Genomic DNA, 16,368 nt, shown 5'->3' on the forward strand with positions numbered 1-16,368 from the left:
GATACGTTTAATATCAGCGCCTCTATAGGCACGTTCGGATCAACAAAGTTATACACACAGTTCGGAAAGCAGTCACGCCGGTCACGCGAGAGGTTATACACAGTTCGGGTAGCACGCTGTAAGGCGCTACCGCGGCTGATTCTACTCTCCTTATTCATAGACGTAAACAAGGACAGAAGGACGCGACAGCGTACGTGCCACCCGAATGTCCCAAATGTGAGAATTAAAACGCGCACCTTGAACTGGCTTCAACTATGCAGCCACGGATATTTTCAATACATTAGATATGGTTTTCGATTTTTTCTTCGCGCGATTTAATATGTGACGGAACGCGCGCGCAGATCATGTGTAATTTATAATAATTAAAGTAACGGAGTGCCGGTTGCATTCGCATCTCGCGGAATTTACGCGTGCTCGAGTGTTATTTTCGGATTGTTAATTCGTTTAACTAGGCGTTAATTTTGCATTATAACTATCGGCTGCAGGGAACGTCGCGCAAAATATACCGCGCGATCGTTATCCGCATTTTCGTGAGTCGAAGGAGTCCTACTGACGACGCGGATTATACAGCTTGAGATAATTAAAGTGGTAAGTGCAATTGATTTATATATATGTTTTGTGATGTGCGTCCCCTTTATAATAATCGAATCGTGTATTATTATTAAATTCGAATGATTAAAAAAATAACAGAATATAAATCCTGTTTTCTTCTAATTAAAAACTATACGGAAATATCGAGGAAGAGAAACGGAATAAAAAGACTGGGTGTATCAAAATCTATTTAATACAAAACAACAATGTCGGCGAAAACACATTTATGAATAAATAAAACTGTTCCTTTATATACACAATTGAATTCGCCGTGTGATTTCTCTGCAATACAGGATATTGTATCATTGATATGCTTGTCCATTTCGCAGAACGTCCAGAATTAAGCCATTATCCTTTTTTTCTCTATTTAAAAATTTTTTTTTATTTATGTCTCCATCGGTAAATTGTGTTTGCTGAGTTTGAAAATGACTTTATATCTCCAGCATCTCTCTTCGTTAGTCTATTTCAGTAATGCACTGTACGATATCGAAACATTAGAAGCATTGAGAATATTCGCGCGTTTTGATTTGTAAATTTGCGCTCATAATTCTCTTAATGATGCTCCAAGTTCTGTCGCGGATTACGCAGTCCTACGTAATCATACCCCACGTTTAGCGTCAAATACGGCCGATCCGTAAATTAATTTGTATACGTGAATAACGTGTACATACAAGATATAATTATCTTGTATAAACAAAAATATGTAGCGGTAAACGTGAGATTTGATTATTAAAAGCGTCTTCGATTGTAGAAATGATCTATTTTAATATTTTCTTCCAGAGTTCTTTTCAAGATTAAAGAAGTTAGATTAAAATGATTGCGAATCGGACAAAATGTTCAATTTTTTTCGACGAACATAATTGTCGATCGTTAACAGGGGAGGAGGCGTTGAAATCCGCGTTTTGAGCGCGACGACATCGTGAGTATTTTTAATAATTTAACATCACAAATTGAGTTTCACGTATTTGCACTTGGGGTCCGTTTTCTTGTTTTAACCCAGTCCTAGGACGTACTTTGGTAAATTGTACGCGAACCTAGGGATGGCCATAACCACGGACATTCTGTAAATAGAAGAATTTTCGATTACAATGGCGTTCATTATACGTTTACCTATTATTTAGCCGCCAAGTTTAATAAAAATGGGAAAAATCAATGCATTTAATGAGAAACATCGGAAATTATTCTTTTTTTTATTAAATGAAAATAAATGATAACTCTTATTGTATACACAATAAAACTCTTTTTGCATTTGCAAGTTTTTTAGAATGCAAGAATCAAACGTTCAAAATTTTAAATTTTGTACGCTTATTCGAAATAATTGTGATACAAGTGAAAGATAGTGCAAATTACTGCGGCTCATATAAATATTGATCTATCGGGTGAAACAACTAATAGGCATTACAAATAAGTTGATATATTTGACACAACAATAACTTGGTAACTAAAAAAGCAACATTTGTACCAGTCGCATAAAAATATTTAATTTTAACAACGACGCTTATTTTGTGTACACACTTTTGTTATTGAGATTACTCAGTATCGGCTTATATTAACTATAATAGCAGTAGTGCTAGCAACTAGCCCGCTCTCACGGACAACAACGTTGCTAGTAGTGAAGATTAATCAGTTAATTAATTTAAAACAAATTTCAAGCTTGCGAATAGGCAGAATCTGTAATGTAATTACTGAAGGTAGTTTATTTACACGCGGAAGATAAATCACCAAATCGTTTAATTCAATATTAAATAGATCGAAAATGTTAAAACGCGTACAGCATGTATTTTTTTGCAAACGATTGCTATCTTGGAAATTATGCGGCTGGTATAACATGCAGAGTGTAAAATTTATTTATAATTTATATACACATAATCGCATGCTACTTACAATAGTGCACAGTGTAGAAGACAAAAATGTCAACCATCTGTTGTTACTCTCCACCACCAAATAAGATTACTACGTTTCTAGATATGTACAATAATAGACGAATTAATTAACGTTTTCGACAAGAGACAAAGAAACGCCATGGGACGGGATTGAAGGGAGGAAAGTATTTTTGCACGTTTCGTTAATATTCGTTATGCGCGATTCTGCGTGATGCTGAAATTAATTCAAGTGATTAAAAGGTATTTACAGTAGATCGAACAATCCCAACACCATCTCTATATATTGGTTGGTTTATTGGAAAAATTGTCATGTTAGGGAAAAATATATTTATAACATGTGTATACAACGTTTCACAGTAAATATGGCATGAGATTGAAATCGTAACGTGATAATGGTTGTTTTGTGAAAAATTGTCATGTTAGAGGAAAATATAATGCGTATCTATAACGTTTCAGTTAATAAGATATGCAATTGAAATAACGTAACGTGATATCTCATAATTATGAATTTTTTCTATTTATTTTCTTTTTTTGATATGGTCGACACTCGAAGGAGCTTGCATAAAAACATGGTTGAATTACGACGCGATACGTTTCGCGAAGAAAGCTCTGAAACACAAGAAAATAATTGAATATTTTTCTTTTTTATCACACTTTTCACTTGAAGAAATTAGTTTTTTCAATCTCTCATGCAAATGTTACATGATGCGTCGTATGTTAAATCAATTATAGAAAAAATAACTCTTTCGAGTGCGATACATATGCATTTTAGATAAAGCAATATCATATCTCGGTGCTACTAAATGCGGTTGATCGATTTGCTTGTTAGGCCTTTTAAGCTGTTGAACGAAATATAAACTTACATACAACTTGCTAAATACATATATTACTGAGCAAATTTCCCTCTTCGTCTCAAAATTTATCGCTTATTATTAATATATTATACAAATTTTTACGTGTTATATTAATTAATAAGCGGAAAACAAGTCTTTTTTAACAAATTAAAACATTAAAATAACATTACAATAATATGGAAAAACATAGCTAATGTTACGTATGTAACAACTTATTATCAATATTATTAATGTTAAATATTTCTTCGCATTTCGTTAACATGTCGTCGCACAATTAATCAAGCTGCGTTACTTATATCAACATTTACAGTATTTTAAACAACTTTTTATTGTTAATCTTCTTTCATTCATTTATTATTTACGACTTCTATTATGAAATTTCCATATCGTTAGACTTACATACAATCATTAAATAGAGATCTTGACCTTTATGAATTATTCTAGTTTCCTCAACTTTTTAATTATTATTTTGCATTTCTGTTTAAAATTATTGTAAATGCACAATTACTAGTAAAAAAAAAACAAATATAAAATAAAGAGAACAGACTTCTAGTTGTAGGCATCGCGAAAAAACTATATATAACATTTGAAACAAGTTCTTTTTTTTATGAGTAAGAGAGGAAGTATTAGATCTGTGAGAATTAAGAAACAGATGCGGATCAGTTTTCAAAATGATGATGATCGCGATATATTTATTATTTATTCGGAGCAATTGATTAATTGACTTCGTTAGTCGTAACGTTGCCGGAATGCATTTCGAACCACAAATCCTTTACGTACGATAGTGCAAGGCCCTTGTAGATCCACGCACGCCAGCCCGTTCTCGTCTCGTCGTCGATCCTCGCCTCCAGGCTCTGACATAACGCCTTTCGGTCGTGACTTCTTCCGCTGCGCAGATCGCAGAGCAACCTCTTGCGACACTCGTCATTGCACGCCGGTCGCACCGGAGAGTTTTTATAGTAATGCCTACCAAGAACAAAGGCAAATAATCATGTTACTTTTCTCGAGGAGGGTATTGAACCGTTCAAGTTTTTTTTTTCTAAAGTGCCGTGAAGTATCTCTTCGTTTATATCTTGAAATTTCGTTAAAATATAATCCGATCGATTTTAAATAATGGAATGTATTATTGTACGATAATAAATTTTTATGTTAATACGTTATTTCCGTTCTTTTATGAGATTGTGATATTAATCATCGTATAATGCGAGCAGTAGATTGCATTACTTATAGTAGAGATCAAAGAGGGCCGGCTCGTTAGTCATCTTGTCGATCAACGAGTCCCAGTCCTTCGGCAAGAGTGACGCCATTTGATAGGCTTGCCGGACGCTATACAACTTATGCCAGATCGGGTAATCGTAAAGATTGGCTTCCTTTAGATTCATGACCCAGCTCTCGTGATCGACGACCAACTGGAATATGCGTATTAATTAAAAAATGATAAAGAATGTGAAAACAGGCGTATACAGGGTATATTGCTAGACCGTTCGAGAAACAAACACTTTTAGTATATTTTGCCGAATCCGCTTATAAGGAAACGTCATTTTACTTACTCTTGTGGTCTTGGCATGATCTCCATCGATGTAATATATTCTGTAGCCGGGATTGAGATCATAATATGGCGATACGGAAGGACCGACGTAGGCGATGCTGAGCGCTCTACCAAGGTCTGATGTATCATAGAATATCTGGAACTCGTCGTAATGCGTGTGTCCGAAGAACTGTGCCGTGATTGTTGATTCATAGCTACGTAAAGACGGAAGGAGAATGTTTGTTTCATCTAATATGTACGTTGGATAGCTCTGCAGCGATTTGTAAATCAAGAGTACGAACCGGTTAATTATATGATAATAATTTCTCGACCACACCTTGAGACAATCGGAATGTCCGGGTGGGATGTGGCCAATTATGTGCACCTTCTCGCCGTTGATCTCGGCGCCTTGCAGCTCGTACACGAGCCACTGCAGCTCGCTGACCGGATCCGTGCTGTTGATCAGCAGCCACCAGTTCTTGTTGTTACAATAGTTCATGTTCACTGAGAGAATTCTGAAACCTGGTCGAACTAGGACCGAATAGAATGCACCGCGACGAACAGTATGAGACACGCCGGCCGGCAGCCAAAGTCGCCAGTGTTTATCGAGTTCGTCATACAACCACGAAATACTGTTCTCTTCAGGCACAAAGGGCGGCGGGAAGCTAAAAGAAGCGACATTAGATATTGCATCCAAGTTGAATCATTTATTTTAGAAAGAATTGAAAAATCTATAAAATTTGCAATTTTCTCTTTTTCCCCTTTTTCTAAATACATTTTGTATTATATCTTTTTTGTTGTTAGTATACAGGCCTTAATATGAAACGATGGAAATCTTTATATTAGAATTTATTATATTATTGCTTTAACTTATTTTTAAATGCTTTCTATTTCCTGGAGTAACATCTTTTAAGCAAGCACCATTTTAAAATACTATTTCAATTGCCGCGCAAAAATATTTGGCGACAGTTGAATTATTTTCCCCTTTCATTTTTTTCGCGTCCTATTTTACACATGTCAACTTTCATCTTTTAAACTTAAAATCTACGCTATATGATAGAATCTCTCAAGAGAAAACTCTCTGCTATATAAGATCTTGATAGATATATCGTGAATTAATCGTAATCTGAAGTGATATCTTATAGAAAAGTGAAAGTGAGAGTTAATATATACATATATATATGCATGTGACATATATATGATGTACCTGTTGACCGGTGCGCTCTCGTGATTTCCTAAAGCCGGAAAAATCGGTATACCGGGAAACATCTCTACCATTTGCGCGACCGTATCACGCAAGACTTTTAGATTTTCTTCTCGCGTTTGATTCCACACATCGTGTGGAGGCAAATCCCCCGTCCACAAAATGTAATCGATATCCTGGAAATTTTTTAAACGATAAAGAGAAATTTTCCCTTTCTCCCAGTATCCAGAACGGAGAAATCAAACAATTGAGGACAATAAAAAAATCTGAAGTAACGCTCGGAGATGATTGAAATTTCTTCTTTTATGCATAAAAAATAATTATTAATAAATTAATTTGAAATTTAACGAATTAATTTGAGATTATATAGATACGTAATAATCAGTAAATCATTTATTTCCCCGTTGTTTATTGGTCACATATTACTAAAAATTCTTTCCGGACGAGGTTTGCTCCGGAAAGGATAAACATCTCCTCCTCCTCATTTTCTATATCTTTCTAATTGTAAGTTTCACGCGCGACGACAGGTTTAATCGTTCGCACGTGCTGCTCACCGAATGTGTGTCGGCGATGTGCTTGAGCATATGGTCGATCGTTCTCTTGGGCGTGTCGCACTTTCTGTAATCGCCCCATCGTCCGGCTGCGGCCGAGGCGGTCAACGGGGCGCCGTTCGTTAGCCGACAGCAGAGCGGCTCGTTGCACTCGGCGTTCGCACCCTCCTGATAGTACGGATCGTAGTGCGTGTCGGAGATATGCAGGACCTTGAACGTCGGCGCACCTTCCTGCGGCGGGATCGGCGGCTTGATCGGCGGTTTCTTGACCGGTGGGAAGGCCACTTCCCATTCGTGCAGCGGATTGAATGTGTCGTCGCACGCATCGCCGATCACGAAGCTGCAGATCTGCGCCGGACCCATGTTCACCTGTTTTAGAACATAAATCACCTCGCCCTACGACATAGATTTGCCATTTTTAATATTTTCATTAATTTGTAAAAAAATATATATTATATATATAAATCGATGCCAAAGTACGGATAAAATATATGGTTGCAAAATGTATTTATATTATCAGACATCAAATTGCCCGCATTAAAAACCGAGTAAAATCGTCAGACAATGCTACGCAAAACTTGCTCGGTTTTTGCCATTACGCAACGTTGCGCGAACCTTGTATAGTTTTTGTTAATAATATGTCGTCAGATAACGCGCTACGCAAAACTTGCATTTTTTCCGACAATTTGTTGTCAGATAGTGCTATGTAAAGTTTACTCGGTTTTTGCATGGTTTGCTTCTTATTATATATAGATAAATCTTATCAATTATCAAAGTTGGGTAGTAATTAATTAAAAAGTTAAAAGTTAAATAATAAAGTTAAAGACTTAATAACTTTTAACTTAATTTAATTAATTTTATAAGTCATTAAAACTTTACCTTAATTTAGTTTTAAAAAAATATTAACTTTTGGTTATTAAAAATTAAAAATATTAAAAAAAATATTAACTAAACCCAACCCTGCTAGTTATGTACGTATACGCAAACTTTGTTAGCAAAACGCGATTCCATTGCTGATTTATAGATGGCACCGGATTTATTGTCAACTATTAAACGAATTTGATGCTAACTTGACAACAATTTGTTATCAATTTGCTTATTGGGTATATATATGTATATACATTTTTTTCTTTTTTTAATCGTTTTCAATAGAAATAAATACATATCCAGGCTTTACCCCAAAAAGCATGGTGACTCCGTGACAAACTCGGGAACTTTGTATGTTGAGCGATACGCAGAACTGATAAATGCTAGCCATGATTTCCTCGTCGCTCTTGCCGCTCTTTATGTAGTGCTGCAGCAAACCGGCGCCGACCTTACAAGCGGTGCAAGAGACTTTAGACATCACGGAGGTTTCGACCTCCATCATCACCTGCCTCAGGTCTAGCAGCCTAAGAGCTTTGTCCACAAATCCAGATAGATGTCCGCTCGGCTGGACCGTTTCCATGTCCCATAGCATCCGCGAGTAATTTAACTGTAATTATATGTACGAATAGGAGTTGAAAATTAATGAGCGTGCATTCGCGCGGTGTCGTATTGCTTCATGACGTAAGGTGAATCAAATTGAAACAAATCTTTCAGTCGTCTCATCGCTTCCTGCAGCGCGCTGTCGATCGCGTGACTTTCCTTCTGCGATCGCGATCTCGAGATAATCAAGCGTGCGCCTCTTCCGAGATCGAAGGGAGTTCCGCACGTGAAGATGTGCCCACCGGCGGCGTTTTCTTTTACGCAAGCGGTGACGAATGGTATCGATGATCGCGCGCGACTTTCGCGGGCGAAAGTCATTGACACCGTATTACGCACTGTATGCGTGTAGACACACGAATAGAAGGAAGGCTAGAAGGTACATACTTGCATTCGTCACGGTTGTGTTTGTCGGTGATCGCCTTGGTGAAAGTATTTTGGCACTGAAAGTGAGAGTCGCGGCGACATCGTCGTCGCGTCTCCCGTCGGATGTCAGACACGGGAGGGAGAGAGATAAGAAAAAGGAGGAAAAAATGAGACGAGCGAGAGAGAAGGCGAGGTCGACGAAATCGCACGAACGCAGACGACAATCTTGAATTTTGCAGAATAAACGCATCTTTGTGAGATTCTTAATATACATATTTGTAGCAATATACATATTTTTTCAAATAGATCTAGCCGATTCAAACGTAGCCCTATTTCAACTATACTAATCTAACGATTTCTTCCGTAATTCTTGATGTATTAATTACATGATACATCACCGCGCGATATCGATATGTTATAAATATTTGCGGTCGATGCTTTTCTACGTTAATTTCATGTATTGCGGAGAAACGCGCGCGTGATCGATTAAGGTGGATGCAAGAGTGAAAATACATCGATTAAACCAATTTCTCATTCCTCATTATAAAAGCGGAGCGATCACTACAAACTTAGAAATTCTTTTTTACGGCTTTTTTCACGATTATGTTATATCTGTCATTGACGTCTTAATTTTTTCCGACTTTATTCGTTCGTTCGATAATGATTTCGTGAAATAATACGTTTCATAGGTTTTTGTTTACGGAACAGGCTCGAATCGATGCGATACGACGGCAGAAGCTAGTTTTCACATTAATCGAGTGCGAGTTAATCAGGTATGTTTTTAACGGTCTGATTACGCTCGCCATATAACTACTGTCACGCGAAGTAGAAACAGATCGAACGATGTAAACTGTTGTTGATAATTAGTCGTTATGCCTGTACAATTTTTTGCCGCGAATATAATGTTTACGAGATGTCCTTTAGCTCGTCATTAAAAAAAAAGGATTATAATTATAGAATGTGACATAAAGAGAGAATCATAAAATAAAATATAAGAAATGTATTATACTTGTTGTGCAGAAAAGAAATCAAGATTTTTTTATACGCATTTTATATAAAAAAATGTATATGAAAATATTTGGATTAGCAAATTTTAATCAAAATAAATCTTTATGATTTATAAAGTTATTTACAAATATTTTATTTTTAAATTTCATAAATTTAATTTTTTTTATATAGTTTATTATAGTTCATAAAATAATATAATGTTTTTTTCGAATTTTATGTCATATAGAAAGTATAAAAGTATTATAAGTTTGTAGTGATTGCATCGCCGCTACTTCAACTGCAATGAACCGAAAAAAATCTATTCTTCTTTATGTAAATACATTTAAATTTTAATCCTTAACGACTAGCTCTTCTTTTATCTGCGCGTACAATTTACAATGATTGTTTAAGGATTTTTATTTGTTACAATTCGGTGCGTATAATATTATATTGTATGTATTCATAATTTGCTCGACATAAAAACATTATAAAACTGCATTTTAATAAAGCGATATTTCTGAATCTCAAGCGTCGTTATGCTCTCGTCATTTCACCAACGGGCCTATCTGTTTTGTGTGTTTGTCTCTGTATTCTGTCTCACTGTCTTTCGCTTTTTATGATATCGAACAGTTGAGCGGATTCGCGAACCAGTCAGCGTGAACTTATATCTTTCTTCCTACTCTCTCGAATTTTCGACGCAGATTAAATTTTATTAAATGCAGCTGGAGCAGTGGCGACGCAATCGCCACAGTATCATCACATATCTTTTCTCGTCGAGCAAATCACTGTGTTTTCCAGCACGAATACAGTGTAGCACAGTGAATCATTTCATTCTTGTTTAACATTAGCAAACAACAAGAATGTAATGATTCACTGTGTTACACTGTGTCCTTGCTGGAAAACACACATAGATGCATGTAATACTGTACGTGCCGAATCATGATACTGACAAATGTCTTGAATAATCATTGTAACTTGCACTTGCAGAAAAACGAAATAGAAACATTGCCTAGATTTGAACTTTGAATTTATAAAGTCTTCTCGTAAATAATCAAAGAACAAAACAGACTCTCCGAAAGTCAGGCGGTCGATCGCGAGATGAGATACAGGGATTCGACTCCCAGGTAGACACCGACGGATAATATATTGGTGTGAAATAAATTTAGATCGTAAATCGAACCCAAAGATTATCGAAATTAATCGCCTTCGCTAATTAATCGTATCCGCTAATATCCTTCAAAATCTAATCAATCGTGCTAAAATTAAAAGTTTATAAGCGAGAAGATAAATCTCTCGCACATAAATAATTATATATAATATGTTGTTGAAATCGTTTCTAACTTTTTTCAAAACTTTACAATGCGTCTATAACATATATACAGTTAATGACATATCATTGACATAAGTTCTAATTAATTTTTATCTGAAAAAAAGTAGACAATTTGTCGTAGCGTTTATACCGTTTGCCAGAGAAAGTTTCCGATAATGAAGGAATTAGGGATCTTGCGTAATCAGCAGTGACAACGCAGATTTCCGGTTGGAACACGCGAATGCAACCTCTTTTGAATTGTCAGCTGCATGCAAACGCGAATGAAAGAAATTCTCTTACCCGTTCCAATTGCTCCGTGCTCGTGCCGTTGATAACGAAGGTTTCCGCCGTGGGCGGTAATTCCCGGAATCTCTCGTTGAACGGCAGTAGAGCGACGTCCATCTTTTCGGCGGCTCTGGCCTTCGCCGCGATCCATTCGTCGGCCAGCGCGGTCCAGTTGGTCGACGCTACCTCCGCTTCCCGTTTCGTCTTGAGGGATTGGGACCAAATGGGACTTCCTGCGAAAACCGGAAGAAAAAAATCGGCTTTAATTAAGTCGCGAAGGACCGAAAGCGAAACGAATGCCATCGCTTCCACTTGTCGGATATAATCGTGACAGTCGTCAGTTTCGGCGAATTATTTGTACATATTGTACAACGTGACATTCGCGAAGCTAATTTTACAATTTCGCAAAAAGCGTCCGTTGTGCAAAAACGGAAATGGTAATTGCGTGTCAGTAGCTGAAACGAGCTTTGTGATATGAATAATAACTTGTAACTTTGCCTGGATGCGGCTGGAAATCGCATTTTCTTTTTTAGATAACACACAATTAATATTACAGCTATTAATTCTACATATACATATATCGCCTTTGATTATATATATTATCTAGAATTAACATTTATTATATCTATATAAAATTCTAATTATAATAGATAATATATTGTCAGATATTTTTATAATAATAATTATATATATACAAATAACTTTCTTTTATATACGTGTTATTAGTATCAAATTTAAATTAATTACGCTTGAATTATTTAAATTATTAAAATGTAATGTGAAGAAATCTCTGAAAGAGCATTAATGCAATAAGGTCTGCGTAAAGAAGACAAATTTGTCAAATTTGTTAAATTACGAATTACAGACTGAAGTAAAATTGGTGTAAAAATTATCGATGTAAAATAAACGAGAGTCTTTTCTCCGTCATTAGATCGACGATATTATAAACTTTCTAGCCGGGCAAATATAAAAATAAATATGTAATCGCGTAGTGCGATTCATCGGACCGTTTCATGCGGAAGGAAACGTCCATTTTTCACGCTGCGATTGATCGCGATCGATCATTTACGATCTTGGAGGATTATTTGGCTAAAGTATGTCGATCTTTCCAATAAAGCACGAAAGGCACTATGTTACACGATGCACCTTGGCTCGAAAACGTGCAATTTCTCCGTTACGCTCGGAATAATCTGTAACCCGCTGTTCATGGGAAGTCACATAATTTCCCATGAATATAATCGATCGAATTGCATGCAAATCCTAAATACTTTCTCGGTAAAAAGAGGTTATGAGGTTGCGCTCAACGAATCGCGCTTTGTTTTTCAACTTGAATCGTCAACGTCATCCACTGTAAAATTTGCATGGCCGTAAAATTCGGGTTCATCTCATCGTAATCTTTTTCCATATTACATAAGGATAATGTACGTACATATTTTTCACTGCTATTGTCCGCTTTTGTTATATAATTTGTTTTACGTTTCTATCTCTCAGTATTCAATACGCGTACTTTAATTCTTTTTTAAAACAATTCTATTTTTAAAATATTTCATACATATAAAGAATATATTTTTTAATCAATAACGCTATTTTTTAAAGTGCACGTACCGGCAACAATCCATGTTGAACTGGTCAGGAAAACGCACAATAGAAAGATGCGACTTGATATTCTGCTTTGATTTAGCATGCTATTTTGTACTCTTTGGTATTGTTACCTGCAATCATAAAAAAATATAAAATATAGAAATGCAATTAAAAAAAATTATATTTATATTACAAGCTAATTTTTTAAGGAAAATCACACTTGTTATGCATTAAATGTCCCGTGCAAGATTACGCATTTGTTGAAAATTGTGATTAATCGTCCGGCGAAGGTATCCGCGAAAGGTGCGCAAAAAAAATTACCGGGGGAAAGAATTTGTATTCGGCGGAGCGTAACTTGCACTTTCCGTGGCGGCAAACGAGGCGTCGAAAATCATGTCGTTGTGATTGAGGAAGTTCCGCGATGAAAACCCGCGCAACCGTTTTCACGGTCGTAGGTGCCGTTTTTATATAGTTTCTTTTTTCGCGGCGCGACGACGTGCAACGTGGGAGAAACGCGCGTGTCGAAATGATAATTTATTTTTGGCGCCATCGCACGTATTCGATCTATACCATACTCTGTTACACCATACGAAATTTTTCGGCGCGCACCGATCGGGCCTTGTCACGCCCGTTACTGTTACTTGTACATAAGTGGGTTAGTGACGGCACGACGACGTCCTTCGAATGTGTATAAAATAATAATGATTCCCGTTTGGATCGGCAGAACGTCGGCACACGTCGTGTCATACCGAAGTTAACGGAACCCGTTCGATTCTCCCGCAAGAATTCGTTTACAGTATTAGCGGATTCTATGCCGGTAACGGAAGTTTCTTCTGGAGATGATTGGGATGTTTCTATCAGCAAAAATGTAATCCAATTCCGCTGTCGACCGCAAAATTTTTAATTTCACCGTTACATTGATAAATGAGTATTTCCATTAACAGAAAGAGGAAGAGAGAAATGAATATAATTATTTAACCAATTACACATTATTGCATTCATTTCTATTCTGTTTCTATTCCTATATACATATATACATATGTACATCCATTGTGGTGTCCAAATAGAGACGACAAAAAAAGATAACGGAAACGAAATTGATTTAATTTTAAACTTTTCCCATGAAGTCTCGATTGGTAAATAGCGCCGACCAGTTTGACAAATGACGCGTAATTCGCCGAGGGGGTTTATCGAGCAATTTATTATGAACGCGTCACGCGATTTTGTGAAGCACTGTTTTCATTATTCGGAACTACGGTCGTATTGGAAGCAGTTGAAGCGGAAATGAACTGGAGCCGACGGGGACGTTTGTAATGAATTACGCGGATGAGTTATGTCGTACGTCAGACGTTGCACGTGTGTGTCAAGGCTAAACGTGTCATTCGAACGCGAGATACATCTTGGCGGCTGGCTCAATACCCACAGCATCTGTACATCTCTCTATGCACATTTTTTTTTATTATAGAGTTATTATTTCTCAAATAAATCTTTTCTTGTAGAAACAAGTTGTGATATGTTAATTTAATGAATTAAAAGATTGTAGTTACAAGTTACAATCTTGATTTTAATCTTTTAAAAGCCTAATTATAAAGTATTATAAAAGATTTATTTGTTTAGTATTTATAAAAATAACTTATTTTATCATTATAGCAATGACTATGTTATGTCATTATTAACATTATTGTTGATAGTGTAAATAAATAGTATCATATTTGTCATTTAATATTATATTATAATAATAATCTCTAGAAAATTTTCCGTTTATTATTTCCGTAATGAGAAAGTCAAAAATATAAACTAAAGTTCGCCTTTATAATTTCGAGCTGCGTAATTTGCCATGTCACTTTATAATTTCAATTAAATTTCACGGAGCCTGGTAATCGTTTATTCCAATCTCGCTGGATTGGCGGTTACAGTGGGTCAGTGGGATCAGTTTCGGCGAAAGTTACATACGCAACAGTATCTGTATCCAATGTGAATGGTGAACAGTGCGCGCTGCACTTCCGAATGTCCTTGCAATTCTGTTTTATCTTTTTTTTTTTCATTCTTCTTGCGCAGTCTTGCCGTTTGTGACGAAATGGCTATTATGAAATAAAGATAAAAACTAATCTTTTTTATCAATTGTAATAGTCACTTAAGTTGAATATTTCTGAGTGGAATTTGACATTTCTAAGTTTTTTCAAACAGATATTTTGAGACCACGTCCTCAATTTCGCCAATTTGCTATAACTCTTCGAATTGGAATATTAATTGCGAATTTTATTGCGTTTATTAAGAAGATATGTCGCGATATAGAAACGTATATTTGATTATCATTTTTTCTTTAATTGGTAACTTTAATTTTTAAGAGGACAACGTAAAATTATACATTTTTCTTCCTTCAAAGTTTTTCCTTTCGAAGAAGGATAATACCTCGCGAGAGGATCGCTCTCAAATTTTCGCCGACGCTGAAATTACGAGTCGACGCAGTTAATCGAGGTGCGAGCAAGCTGGCCAAGTAGAATACGCGGCTGACCGTTATTTGACCCACCGTGGGGCCCAACGAAAGAAGACTCACTTAAACTCGTCGTGAACAAACTTACGTAAGTGCATGGGTATAGCATTGCAAGTTAGTCTAGACTGATAAAAAACATCTAGCAAAAATTACACAAAATAATATAATCTTACCGATTTTACTTAACCACTAACCACGTTTATATTCTATACGTTTGCTCTTGAGTGTATGTCAATGTCACGTCTACGTCACGTGTATGTGTATATGTATGGTCTGCATATATTGTACCACATGGTACATGTCGATCCGATCCATCGCGATATCAGACGCGTGCGCTTTCGATTCGACACGGACCTGCGCTTCTGACACTCGAGTTTCATAGATCGTGACGAGGAAATAGGATTGGCACAGTACATCAATTTAAACCCTATCCCCTATTGCAAATTAAGCAAGATTCTATCACGCTAATCGCGCGCGCGATGACGAAACTGAACCGCAAAGGAAATCTCTCATCGACGATTCGTCGCTTTTCGTATAATCGCTGCGACGAAAAGGACGATGTGTAATCGGCGAGATTTGATTTCCTCTCCGGAGCCGTATAGCTATCTGTTCCGCAATCGCATTCTTATTATATATTAATGTGAGATATATATATATAGTCCCGAATACGACCCAGATAGAAAGTAGTAGAAAATTTTTTGACCGCCTTTCTCTGAAAATATTCAAATACGAGCTTGTACAGCTATCGAAAAAAGAAACAAAAATTGCTGTAGCATAGATAATCAATCGTGTAAATTTTAGAATTTTTTAAAAAGATTAAGAACAAGTGGGTCTTATTAAGAATTCAGGCCATGCTTGAATTCTTGAAGTAGGCATTTATATGTACATAATATGCACATATATATACTTTTATGTCTTCTTTATGTAAAATCAAAAATATACGTTATAAATATATATATGAATGTACATATAAATACATTGAAATATTGGATAAAATAAACAAAGGATTTCCTGAATAATTTGGAAAATCTGTCGTATATTACGTTTGACGCTTTAACGTATGCAAATCATCATTCCATCTTAATTAACTGCAAAGCAATTTCTCTTTCACAAGATGGGAAACTATTCAAACTTCCAAGCCGAACTTCGGCTTCCTCTGTCTGCTTCCGGTGATTCGAGTGCATTACTTCCTGAAGCACAGCTAGAAGCCGACGGACGATTAGCGCGTTGATACGCACGCGCTTCCGGCATCTTTTCCCGAATGCTAATGA

General features: G+C 36.2%; 1 protein-coding gene and 1 long non-coding RNA gene across 6 annotated transcripts in view; one reads left to right on the top strand and one right to left on the bottom strand.

Moving 5' to 3' along the window:
- Positions 1-74: 74 nt before the first annotated feature.
- On the top strand, positions 75-1,549 carry LOC105459524. The gene is made up of 2 exons (XR_975690.1): positions 75-588; positions 1,372-1,549. It is a non-coding gene; the product is annotated as an uncharacterized LOC105459524 (long non-coding RNA).
- LOC105459523 (sphingomyelin phosphodiesterase) overlaps positions 767-16,368 on the bottom strand; it is a 68,026-nt gene continuing 52,424 nt past the window's right edge. For 3 of the 5 annotated variants that reach the window (XM_011705636.1, XM_011705637.1, XM_011705635.1), the window contains 10 exons: positions 12,628-12,734; positions 11,038-11,255; positions 7,789-8,085; positions 6,615-7,007; positions 6,064-6,236; positions 5,159-5,521; positions 4,879-5,071; positions 4,553-4,737; positions 4,109-4,294; positions 767-1,652 (listed from right to left, as the gene is read on the bottom strand). In XM_011705636.1, coding sequence (XP_011703938.1) covers positions 1,583-1,652; positions 4,109-4,294; positions 4,553-4,737; positions 4,879-5,071; positions 5,159-5,521; positions 6,064-6,236; positions 6,615-7,007; positions 7,789-8,085; positions 11,038-11,255; positions 12,628-12,706 — 2,157 coding nt within the window. In that variant the 5' untranslated portion in view covers positions 12,707-12,734 and the 3' untranslated portion in view covers positions 767-1,582. Of the gene's footprint in view, positions 1,653-4,108; positions 4,295-4,552; positions 4,738-4,878; positions 5,072-5,158; positions 5,522-6,063; positions 6,237-6,614; positions 7,008-7,788; positions 8,086-8,462; positions 8,522-11,037; positions 11,256-12,627; positions 12,735-13,173; positions 13,218-16,368 lie in introns of those variants that run through there. The other 2 variants (XM_011705638.1, XM_011705639.1) reach the window with 2 other exon arrangements.

Source organism: Wasmannia auropunctata, unplaced genomic scaffold, assembly GCF_000956235.1.
Source record: "Wasmannia auropunctata unplaced genomic scaffold, wasmannia.A_1.0 LD334186.1, whole genome shotgun sequence".
Lineage (NCBI taxonomy): Eukaryota > Metazoa > Arthropoda > Insecta > Hymenoptera > Formicidae > Wasmannia > Wasmannia auropunctata.